At 43.3% G+C, this 12,726-nt stretch overlaps 1 protein-coding gene across 1 annotated transcript in view; it reads right to left on the bottom strand.

The window, feature by feature from the left end:
• Positions 1-345: 345 nt before the first annotated feature.
• Dgat2l6 (diacylglycerol O-acyltransferase 2 like 6) overlaps positions 346-12,726 on the bottom strand; it is a 22,002-nt gene continuing 9,621 nt past the window's right edge. The window contains exons 2-7 of the mRNA XM_021188686.1: positions 6,326-6,436; positions 5,731-5,801; positions 5,161-5,365; positions 3,645-3,819; positions 1,428-1,639; positions 346-989 (exon numbers count right to left, since the gene is read on the bottom strand). Coding sequence (XP_021044345.1) covers positions 835-989; positions 1,428-1,639; positions 3,645-3,819; positions 5,161-5,365; positions 5,731-5,801; positions 6,326-6,436 — 929 coding nt within the window. The 3' untranslated portion in view covers positions 346-834. The remainder of the gene's footprint in view (positions 990-1,427; positions 1,640-3,644; positions 3,820-5,160; positions 5,366-5,730; positions 5,802-6,325; positions 6,437-12,726) is intronic.

Raw genomic sequence — 12,726 nt, 5'->3', positions numbered from 1 at the left:
GCATGTAGTATGAATTTGACATCAGTTTGACATATCGCGGTTGAACATTCTTTTTACCTCCTCCATTCTGGCCCAGGGTGGTATTTGTGGGATCAGAAGCAGCAGCTGCTCTGTGAATATCTGGGTCAGTTGCTGGATTTCTGCTCCACTGTGAAGCAGCTGTGCTTCCATCCTCTCACCCTTTGTATGGAGACGCATAAAGGAAGGCTGAAGGAAGGAAATAGGTTGCGTACACATTAGCAGAACAGAGGGGTAACAAGGAAGGAGCGGCACAGAGGTTTATTCCAGAGTTTTATTTTTGTGGGTGAAACAATGTGACAGCACTGTCACGTGAAATGTTAGCACAACTGATGGGGTTTTGCCTGTTTGAATTAGAAAGCTACAGTTCAGGACCCCCAGTTTACCCAGTCCTTAAGTCATAAAGGAAGGGCCTGGCTTGGACTTTTCAAAACAGCCTTGTTCTAAGTAAAGCTGCTAAGCTTAAACCTAAATACTAAAGATGCCACTAAGGTTTGTGGGAAAGGGGCACAGAATACTTTGTCTTCTCATTACTTTTATTGGGAATCTGATCAGAATGACTTGGCTTATTGTCATAAAACAACAACATGTGACAGAGATACCCCCTCCCAGTAAAGGCCTCCCCTTTATTACTCAAATCTGGTTTTGCTACTTGGGTGGGGAATCAGTTGCTGGATTGTCAATTCGGTAAGCATTTCCGGCTTGGTTGGTATATATGTTCACATCTTTCAAATCTGTCTCTCCCCAAATTCTTCCTTCCATGTAGCTTCACCTGGATCCCTTGTATATTTGAGCTTCAGTTACAGAGATTTTGACTCATATAATTGTCAGTTCCTGGGTCTTGGAGAAGCCATAATCAGCTTTGTGTTGGTCAAACAGCTTGCGTAGGGCACTGATATAAAGTTCAAGGTACTTCGCCACGGTCTCCTTGTCGGGATCAAGGATCTTGGGGACTGGCAAGGGTTCTCCAACTACAGAGAAGGAGCAGAGACAAGTGTCAGAGTTCCTCTCCCAACAACTCTACCCACACCTTAGTAGGAGGGTGCATTCCAACAATATTTGAGGCTGTTCCCCTCCCTTCATTCTTTTCCTCTCGCTCCAGTTATGTCCTAGCTCTTGTTCTATGCTTTCTTAAGTCTCACCAATGCTCCAGAGAATAAAAGCAAGCACAGAGAAGTGCTGAATGAATGTATTTAAATAATGATGCTCCTATGACATCTGGTGAGCTCTGTCCCACCCATGAATGGCCCCAAGTATTATCTGTTTGGTTGTCCTTCCCATCCTGTTTTCAGCCACACCTGTCACAATTCCCTTAGTGCACCCTGGTTATGAGCTAGATTGCCTGGGGATAGATGACTTGGGATAGGAGACCAAGGACTTGAGTGGCCTAGAAAACGTAGAAAGCTCACCAACAGTGGTAATAGGATGGTTGAAAGGCAAAAAGCCCCAGGATCCCCTAGTGAGGCCTCTACCATGAACAGTACAGAAATTTATGCCTAGAAGTCTTTTGCCAATTTTCTGGATGTTTTTTTGGAAGAACCTTAGCCATGTGCCTTCAGGAAAGATCTCTTGGTTGTAAGTCTCATTCTCACCAAAGGTATAAGAAGGAACAAGATATGCTCTGCAAAGACAAGGACAGTAATATAAGCTCTTCATTAAGGCAAAATCTCCCCCCAGGAACATGCTCTCTGTGGTGGGAAATTTCCCCAGCCCCCCCCCCCCAACAATACAACAAGATTTCAAGCACCCTGACATCTCCAGCCTTATGTTCTCCAATGGACCTTCAGTGTGGCTGCTGTCCATAATAGGAAGAAGGAAGCTAGCCCAGGAGACCCAGCACCTTCATTCAGCATCCAATGTGATCGCCCCAAACTGGGCACGCATACTTGCCACATCTTTCTCTAAAGTCCTCCCAGAGCCTCTCGCTGCAGCCCTCACTGCTTAGCATGAGCTCAGTATCCTAGCCCTCCCCATGTGGCCAGCTTCCCAACTACTTAACCATACTAAGTGTGCCAAGTCCTCTCTCGTCTCTGCCTGTATATTCTATTCCCTCTGACTCCTCCCTCTTTATGCGGCAAATTCCATTTTGCCTTTCAGTATTCTGTTCTAATCATATCTTAAAGAAATCTTTGATCACCCAGATTACCCACTGTAGGTTTGTTGTCCCTCAGCTAGTTCTTCCCCCTGTCCTGCTTTCCCACCTCCATGCCCTGTCTTATAGTCATCTTACCTGTCTGGCCAATCAATAGTGAAAATCCTGACAGTTCTCTTTGAATTCCTAGGGTCTGGTCTGGTCTGGTGCTGCATATATCATATCCCTCATTGAATGCCTGAGTTTTCACTTTTGTTTGTTTACTGTATTGTTTTTTGAGGTGCTGGGGATTCAACCCAGAGCCTTGCACATGCCAGTTAAACTCTTTATCACTAAGATGATACCCAGACCTTTAAAGATTTTTAGTTGGAGGCAGGATCTTGCCAATTTGTCCAGGCTGGTTTTGAACTTGTAGTCTTCCTTCTTCAGACTCTAGAGTGGGGGTATTACAGGCATGTCCACAAGGCCTGGCTCTTTTTCCCATTTTGGTCTGATTGGCAACTCCTACTCATATTTTAACTTTAGCACAGTTCAGATGTCACTCTCTGACGAAAGCAAAGTCTTTCCATACATTGGTGCTCCCAAGCATTTTGCATATTTCTCCTTTATCATACTTCATTTACCCAACAAATTTGTATTGGGTTCTTTTTATGTCCCAGCACTGGTTTGGACCATGTGGATGATCAGTGAATACAAAGGATGAAAAAAACTTTCCACACTCATTGTGTTTACTAGCAATGAGTGAGAAGTTTGGGGAAATTAGTGAGGAGTGAAGTCGGGGAGGTGGCGAAGACCAGGTTCTTCAAGATCTTTTGCTCTGTGTGGCATGGGAGTCACTGGAACATTTTGAGACATGATACAACTTGACTCATGGGTACCAGGATCATTCTAGCTACAACTGAGAATAGAATCTTGGAGGTGAGGGAAGCAGGAACAGAAGTAAAGTTCCGAGTATTGTAACGATCCAGTAGAGAAATGCTGGGTATTTAGACCACGAGGATGGTGGTTAAGGTGGTGACTAGATAGATTCTCCATATGTTTTATTATGATAAGTGCATGGATTTGTCACCTATCTTTGATTGTGAGCCCACAAGCACCAGGTATCATTTATTCCTGAATTCCACTGTCCTGTGCTAAGCCTGACACACAATAGGTATTTGACAGCTGCTGAAAACACTCTCTAGGGGCATTCTCTGAGCACCTGTTCCATGAGCACCCAGCCAGTGCCTTCATCCCCCTTGAGGGTTCTCAGGGACTCCCAGTGAGTGAATAAATACAAAACAAAGCCACTCTTGCCCAGAGTTCCACACTAATGGACCTTCTTCTGCTCTTTCCTTAGCTTCAAGATCTAAAAGTACCCACCAAAATGTCTAGAGGTCCACTCCCCCCCAGGCATAATGTGAAAGATAAAAGGGAGTAACCAGAGTAAAGAGGGGGTATTCTAGTAGGTTTCCCAGAGAGGGTACCATTGTGGCTAGAGCTACAGAGGGCCCAAGGCACCCTGACAAGAGAGTCCCTGAAACTAGGGACCCACCCTGTCTTGAGTGCTAGCTTCACAAAACCTTGGCGTTTTTTGAGGTAGACCATGGAGACTCCTGGGCTGCTCAAGAGCGATTCAGAAGCTCCACCTGGTACAATGATCACAGCATTGCCTGAGTCTTTCTGGGTCAGCTTGTACGTCAGAGACAACTTACTCACCGGACAAATACCTGTGAAACCAAAGTGTCAAGTGGTGGATAAGATGAATTTGGCTTGAGTTTGGGAGAAGAGTTCCTTCAGGCTCTTCATGGTGGAGGCAGTTACCACTTTCTGCTTTTTGTTTTGTGTCTTGGGTGAACCCTAACCTGAAAAGGTATTCTTAGTGGCAGTTGCTTGCCTGCTGTGGTAGGGCTCCAGAGGTCTACAGTCAGGGCTATACTGATTTTCTCTGTCTGCTTCCATTCATAGTCCCCTGTCCTCTAGATGAACAGGCTTTAGGTTGACCCTTTCTATTTCTATCCACAGACTGTCGAGCTACCTTTCTCTCTGTCCAGGCTGAGCACTCTGGAAACCCTTCAAAGGTATCTCCTCTGGGGCTGATCATGCTAGCCACTGCTTGTGTGCTTCCTCCCTAAGATCAAGCTGCCAATAGGATCCATTGACTAGAATTTTGGGTGAGCAGGCAGACTAAGTCAAATAAATGAAAGAGACGTTCATCTCTTTGGAATCCTGTTTTTTTTTTTTTTTTTTTTTTTTTTTTTTTTTTTTTTTTTGCCTTAACATTATCTTCCATTCTCTACTGGGGCGGTAGAATTTTCATCCAATGTCTAGTCATCAAAAGAAACCCTTGCTACATAGTCATACCAACCTAAGAGGAGGGCTGAAACATCCTCTGAGATTTCTCTCAAGATAAATTCACCTTACCTTTTAGTTTTTCTTCAGTTGTTTTCAGATGTCCAGAAAGACGAATATTCATCCAGGGAGAAGGAAATCTGTCCCAATGCCCTGGTTTGGAGCCTGGCACTAGGAAATTGCTCTGAATTCTGATGGATGACTCTCCTTTATCATTTGACATCTTAAACAAGGATGAAGGGGTTCCCCGGAGATGCAGGACATAGACCAAGGTTGTATGGTATGAGAGATTTTAAATGTCTTTAAGATGCCTTGAAATGAGTTCACACACACACACACACACACACACACACACACACACACACACACACCGGAAAGAAGCCAATTGGCATCCCAGAGAAGACTCTGGCATGATTTCCTCTGCACTCATGTTTAATATGTGACTTTTAATATCTGCTTTCCATTTCTACACTTAGTCTTCTGATTACCCTTTTTTATGGGATCCTGGAAACTCATGAATGCCTGTAAAGTCCCTTGCTGCCCAACTGAACTGCTTCTCATACATTGTACAGAATTTGATACTTGGGCACATACTCCTGATACTAAATGAACTCTTTAGAAAAAATAAATCAAGCCTTCTATCATAGAATGACTGCCAGGGATTATCGGGGTGTGCATCTTGAGCTGAATTTCAGAACAGGATGATTTATTGTACTTACCCATGGACATCACATAGTCTCGCACAAGTGGGATCCAGAAGATCCCTTCCAAGGTTGCTAAAAAGGGAGTTATAGAAGGGAAAACCCCGGAAAAGCCAGTGGCCTCAGTAGCAAAGTTGATGAAGGCACCATAACTGAAAATGCCATGGGGGTGGCTGAGAATGATGTAGTTGTGTTTGGGAGAAAGGTCATGGGTCTTCACCAGCTGTTAGAGGAAGATTGAGGAAGAATGATCAGGCAGAAGGAAGAAAGGATGTGAAAACTCAGAGCCCAGCTGACAGTCTCCATGTCCTTGCTCATTAGGATGTTATTGTCACAGAGATACCCAGGGATCATGGTGGTAAGAGATGCTGCACTGGATTTGCCACTGTGGAAAAGGTATTGCTCATCTGTCTCCCCATTTGCACATCTATTTGGGTTTTCTGTTCTATATTACATGGCTAGGCCTTCACCTTCACTGCTGGCCAGTAGAACTCTTGAAACATGGATCTCGTTGGAAGTGGGAAGTCAAGCACTAAGGAGCAAAGGCATCCAAGAAGCTAGATGGGCATTCAGAGGAAAGTTAGTTACCTTTACTGGGAAGTAGCTTTGGAAATACTTCCAGAGGGTCCAGTTTCGTACCCAAGCTGAACGCCTACCATCTGTGCACAGAGGAAAAAGGAGAAGGGCTTGGGGGCCATCACCAGTCCCTCTACCCCACCCAGAGGTAAAGAAGTTGGCTGATGCTCCTCAAACTATAGAAGCATCGTCCTTCTGACATTTCAGATGTTCCAAGTCCAACTCCCAAATAGAAAACATGCAAGGTGAGAGGGAGACAAGTTGAGGCTGGAGGTACCTGCTCACAGAGCTCAGACTTTTTTAATTATTTATTTTATGCATATGAGTACACCACCATTGCTCTCTTCAGACACACCAGAAGAGGGCATCAGACCCCATTACAGATGGTTATGAGCTACCATGTGGTTGTTGGAATTTAAACTCAGGACCTCTGAAAGAGGAGTCAGTGCTCTTAACATCTGAGCCATCTCTCCAGCCCCAGAGCTCAGTCTTACAGCTTCATGGGAAGCCAGTCTTTTCCTCATCTCTTTATCCACCTCCCGCTTCTGTCTTCCCATGACTCCACCCTTAGCACAGATGAGACCATGATTCGACTCCCATCTCTTACCTTGAGTGTGGGTTTTCCAATCATAGGCAATCCAGACTAAGAAGAGCACAAACAAGGGCCATAAGGTAGTGAACAGCAGGAAATAGGGTATACCCAAGATGGAAAGAGTTCCTGAGAAGACACAACCCATATAAGTCCTCCAGTTACTTTCAAGGCTTGATACACTTCTCATAATCTCACTTCACCTCTGCCTCTACACTAAGGAAGCAGGCACAGCTGATCTGGAGACCTTCTTCTCTTTTTCCCTCAGCAGTTGCCTATCTCTTGCTCTGGCTCAGGCTGCCGTCTGGGTTCTGGGATCTGGGTCCTCCTGAAGTCTGAGGGTTATTTTTTTCTTCTCTGAGACAGGGTTCCTCTGTGTAGCCCTGGCTGTCCTGGAACTCACTCTGTAGACCAGGCTGGCCTCGAACTCAGAAATCTGCCTGCCTCTGCCTCCTGAGTGCTGGGATTAGAGGCATGCGCCACCACGCCCGGTGTGAAGAGATCTTGATCAAGGAGGCTGCAGAAGCATGAATTTCTCAGAGTGGGCCTTCAGCTGGGATCAAAAGGCAGGACTGCTTGGCAAGAGGAAAAAGCACATTGGACTGATGGCTGATTACCCTCACTCTGGCAGTCCAGAAAGTTCCTTATAAATGGTTGGTTTTCCTTGCTTTGTTGAGAGGATAATCCCCATACATTCCAAGGGTAGAGGCCCACCTGCAGTGTCCAGGCTGTTTGATGTTGAGAAGAAAATGTATATTAGAAACTGCTTCACTATGTTTTATTTTGCCCCTTTAAAAGGATTGTAAAATGTTCAGAATGGGCGGACTGTGACTCTTTTAGCAAATAGACATGGCAGAATACAAAATGCAAACGTGTTATGTTTTACAGCAGTGGGGATTTATTTTACTTGTTTATTTCTCCAAAGATGAAATCCAGAACTTGTTTATGATAGACCAGTGCTCTACTACTGAGCTACATTCTCAGTAATGGGTTCCACTTTCAATCAGTATATAGTCTTAGGACACTTGCTCTGGGTACCTCTAGAGTGCACCTCACAGAGGCCCTTATGTTGTCAAGACATCAACACAGGTTAGGCTTCATGGCTCATGCCTTTAATCCCAGCCCTTGGGAGGTGGAATCAGGCAGGTGTCTGTGTGTTTGAGGCCAGACTGGTCTACAAAGAGAGTTCAAATACAACTGGAGCTACACAGTAAAAAACCTTTCTCTAAACAAACAAAGACACCAACACAGTGTCTGGGGCTGGCTACTCAGTCCAGTGCTGAGTACCCAGTATGAAGATGAAAGGTGGTTTGTTGTTGTTGGTGGTGGGATTTTTTTGTTTGTTTGTTTGCTTTGTGTGTGTGTGTGTGTGTGTGTGTGTGTGTGTGTTTCCTTCAACCACTGCTACTGAGGCCCTGGGCACAGCCTTTCTCCAGCTCTTTGAAATATCCATTCGGTGAAGATTTTCTATGCCTCTCTGACTCCCACAGTAGCCTACTGCTGATGTTTCTTTTCACAGGGAGTGGCAAGCTCCCCAGATCATGCTAATTCCTCTGATACAGACGCTAAAGTCCTCTGCCGCTTTGTGAACTTCCCTATCTTTCATTGATGTTTAAGCTAGAAATAACCAGGGCACCCACCACCTCTTCAGTTAGCTATTCTTTAGCTTTGTCCAGTCTCCAGTCTTGTAGACTCTAGCAGACCATGCCTGTATGTTGCCACTCTCTTCTGATCACAAATTTGAGATTTAAAGAAGCAGCAGAGCTAGTGTCATGGTGCATACCAGTGACCTTAGCAACTGAGAGGGAGACTCAGGAGGATCAGGAGTTTAAGGACATCTTTGGATACATCCTGAAGTTGAGATCAGCCTGGGTGGGATACATGAAGCTATCTCAAAAGGGGAGAGCAAGACAGTGAAAGTGAGAGAGTGAGCAAACAGTGCATGTGTGGGATACTCCCACTGACACTAGCACATGGGTCCAAGGTCCTTTGTGTTCCAGTGAGAGGCATTATCAAGAAAGAGTCTTATATATTCACTCTCATGATTCAGTTCACACACTGAGGGTGGCCAAGCCACTGAAGTGGATGTGCTGTGGCCCATTCCAACACATAACACAAACAAAATCCATGCAGAACAGATAGAGGCAACCTTTTCCAGTCTTCCCACTGTGTTGAACCGTGTTGGGTATTAAGCACATTTCTTTTGATATGAACATTTTGGTAGCCTCACCCCAGCCAAATCAAGATCCACAGGCTCTGGTTTGCACAGCCTTCGAAGGAAGAAAGTCATGTGCAAACAGCAGTTGCTACCATGCAACAATGGTGTGAGACAGCAGCAGCTGTCCTGCAACACCCAGATATCCCTCGTAGAGTCCAGGTACAGGTAAGTCACAGAGGATGTAGGAGTGCTAGGTGGCCAACCCAGTCAGTGGTAACAATCTCTTTGGTATTGGGGAGATAGGGAAGCAGGCTCTGGGCTACTGAATGGTATACCCACCTTCTGGAAGGCTTCACATTCTCTTTTATTTCCAACCGTGTTTTGTTGGAAACCATAGAGTGTTCTCTAGATAAATCATGTCATTTATTAGCAGACAATTCCACTCTTTTTTTCAGTTTAGCTTTTTTTTTTTAAATTTCTTTTTCTTTCTAAGTTGCCCTAGCTAAGAATTCTAGTACTCCATTGAATAGAAACGATAAATGTTAGAAAAGAATCGTCTCATTTTCCTTCGAGTATGATTGTAGCTGTGGGCTTTTTATATGTGGCCTTCATGATGCTGAGGTACATTCCTTCTACATCCAATTTGGTGAGAAAATTTGCCCTGAATGAATATTGAATTTTGTCAATGTCTGGTTTCTGTAGTTATGGAGACAATCATGTGATTTTTATTCTTCTTTGTTTTAAATTGACTGGCATTTACTGATTCTAACGTTGAAATTGCACATATCCACATCCAAGGGATACATTTTACTTTATCATATAAATATAAAATATATAAACATTTTTGATGTGCTCTTGGCTTTGGTTGCTTCCATGCTCACCAGGGATATGCCCTTCGACTTTTCTTGTAGTAGTCTTGCCTGAGTCTGCTATCGGAGTGATGCCGACCTTATAAATGCACTGGGTAGCTTTTCCTCTTTAGCTTTTTGGGCAGAGTTTAAGAAATGTTAAGCCAGTGGTTGTGGTGCACACCTTTGGTCTCAGCACTTGGGTTGCTGGAGCAGTGGATCTCTGCAAGTTCGAGGCCAGCCAGGACTTCAGAGTGAATTCCAGGACAGCAGGGATGCATAGAGAAAACATGTCTTGAAAAAACCAAAAGAAAAAATAGAAAGACATGTTGAGATTAACTCTTGAGTGTTTGTTAGACTTCAGTGCCATTGCCATTGCCCTGTGGTTCTGGGCTTGAATTTACTGAGAAGTTCATAATTACTGAGTCAATCTACACTCTTTATTAATATATGCACATTTGTGGGTTGGTATGTTTGCATTTCTGTTTTTCTATGATTCATACTTGCTAGGTTATGGATGTCTAGAGATTTATCCACTTCATTTAGGTTATCCAACTTGCTGTTTGTGTGAGACTTTTCATAGAGGTCTCTTGAGATCCCCCCTCTTTCTCTGGTGGTAGCTTTAAAGTCTCCTCTTTATTTTTTAATTCCATTTAATATTCTCTTTTATTATTGGTTCATTGCTGAACCATTTGTTAATTTCATTTTTATCTTCAAGAGCTGAACTTTCGCTTCTGTTGCTCTTTTCATTTCACTTCTCTACGGCCCATCCCTGTTACTCCTTCTTGGTGCTGTCATCAGTGGACCTGGGTGCTTCTGTTTCCAGTCCCCTTGAAATATAAACTTAAGTCCCTTCCTATTTGAGTTCTTTATTGTTTTCTTTAGGTAGGTGTTTATCAACATAATTTGTTGGATTTGTAAGTATTTGACTTGAGGAAATACTTAATGGTGTTGAATTTTTTAAAATGGTGTTGACTTTTAAATGTCTATTTTTAGTTCCTACTCTGCACTTTCAGGCTACCACCTGGTCAAAGCCATCATTATCTCTAAGTGAATATCACTGTCTTTGAAACCAACTCTGTACTTTCAGAGGAACTGGCTGCAGCCAGTACAGTGCATTTAAACATTGTTTTGTCTCTGTGTAGCACATAACAGGAATATGCATCAAAAAGGCATGCCCGTGGCTTTCTCAACACTGATTGGATCTCACTTTTCTATAAATATAGAAAGTTATGAGAATAAATGGCCTGGGCATGGTGGTGTATACCTATAATTGCAGCTCTGGGGAGGCATAGGCATAGGCAGATTTTACATACATGTTAGGATAGTGTCCATTATGAAGGAAGCTCAGCCTCCTAAGTTTGGTCTAGAGGACCCTTTGTGATCTCGTCCCCAGCTTATTTATTGTGCTATGTTTTAGGCCCCTCAGCTTATTCTGATATTGAGCTCAGGACCTTTGTGCATGCTGCCTTCTTTGCCTGGCACACTGTTTCCTCAGCTGTTTGCCTGGCTAGCTCTTCATCACGTTTCAGACCTCAGGATAAATGTCTTATATTCAATAATTTGAGGGCACCTTTGACAAGTCTCCCTTTCAGTCATTTCTGAAACCTCTCCCAGACACTTTTGAAATGCACATTTCCTTCTCCAAAAGCCATCGATACTTTTCTGTTGTTGAGCAAATCAAGTCTCTACAAAGTTGTCCAGCTCTGGCCTGAGTAGACACACGTATTTCCTAGCTTTGTCTCATAGCACCCATCCTCATAACTTCCTATGCTGTTTGTCAATGTTGCTCAAAGTGTAGTCCACCTCCCCCACTTGCAGGGACACTGGATGATTTGAGGTGGTGGTGAATGGATGGAATGGCTTTTTTTTTTTTAACCTATAAAGACTAAAAATGACTTCGTGATAGTGTTATAAAGATTTCAGTTCAGGGGCTGGTGAGATGGCTCAGTGGGTAAGAGCACCTGACTGCTCTTGCGAAGATCCGGAGTTCAAATCCCAGCAACCACATGGTGGCTCATAACCATTCGTAACAAGATTTGACGCCCTCTTCTGGAGTGTCTGAAGATAGCTACAGTGTACTTACATATAATAAATGAATAAATCTTTAAAAAAAAGATTTCAGTTCAAACAAAGCATTTAAACTACAGAAATTGTTCATTTAAGAAAAGCATTATGTTAAGTATCAGAGATATTATACACAGCTGTGGAACAAACAAGAAGCCCGACATCGAGGAAACAGTGGCTCAGCCACCTCAGCACATTCAGATGCACTCAGCCATTCTGTTCTCTTATTTGGATTACCTTCTCTCCAACTTTCTGCCTACCCAATGCCTTCATCCTTCAAGGCTTACCTTAAAAGAGATTTCCTTGATGCTATCTTTGGTATTTCCCCAGGAAGAATTAGATGTTTCTTTCTCTACACACTTGCAACACAATACTTGTGCCCCTGTTTATTACTGTTTGATCATGTTCCCTTGTGTAATTAGTACCACATCTGTCTGGCTCTCTTCCCATTAGACAGTCCTTAGCATATTGCCAAGCGGGGGCGACGGCTCATAATACACTGTTGCTACATAGAACTGCACAGTATCAAGTGGATTTCCAAAGTCTCCGAGTGGCAGGTGAAAGTTAACAGGATGAGAAAACACGGGTGACCTCATTCTCAACAAAGACACGTCTTTTGGGGGCTTTTGTGTACGTCAGGCTATAGCGACCAGCTGGTCACAGTATGAGCCGAAAGCGCTTCTAGGAGGAAACACTATGCTTCAGGGCAGTGGGCCAAAGTCTGAGTGACAGCACTTGGTTCCATGCGTTCAGAAATTTAAGAATGGAGCTAGATTTTCCAAACGAAGTGTCTGTAATTCTTTTAATTACTTATTGGGAATAAATAAATGATAAGTACTACTCGTCAGAGTAGAAGTGAATAAAATAATTGAACAAGCATTGGCTGAGCCTATCTCTTAGGAAATCGCTGTGCTAAAAGCCAAGAGGAGATTATTGGGGACAGGAAGAGAAAGGTAAAGGGACTAAATATGGAAGTGGAAATAAGAATGATCTGGGATGGTGAGTGCACCATCACAGTGTTGTTTGACTTCCGCTGGGCATTATCTCATTTAATCTTCTCACTGCCTTGGGAGGTAAAAACCTATTGTGTTATTATAATAATAAGTTTCTTATTATAATAATAAGTTAATAACTTATTATCCTCACTTAACAGATGAAGACCTGAAGGCTCAAAGAAGATACAAATCTTCATGCCAAGACTTGGAAAAAAAAGAGAGATTGCATTTGTTGGGTTTCTAGCAAGTGTCTGACACTTTCTATGTGACAAGAGCTATTTTAAGTACTTCTCTGCAAAGCTCAAGTCTAAGTGGATCAAAGACCTCCACATAAAACCAGAGACACTGAAA

Source organism: Mus pahari, chromosome X (assembly GCF_900095145.1).
Source record: "Mus pahari chromosome X, PAHARI_EIJ_v1.1, whole genome shotgun sequence".
Classification (NCBI taxonomy): domain Eukaryota; kingdom Metazoa; phylum Chordata; class Mammalia; order Rodentia; family Muridae; genus Mus; species Mus pahari.
The sequence above is the reverse complement of the archived record's forward strand: the minus strand, read 5'-3'. Positions and strand labels throughout refer to the sequence as shown.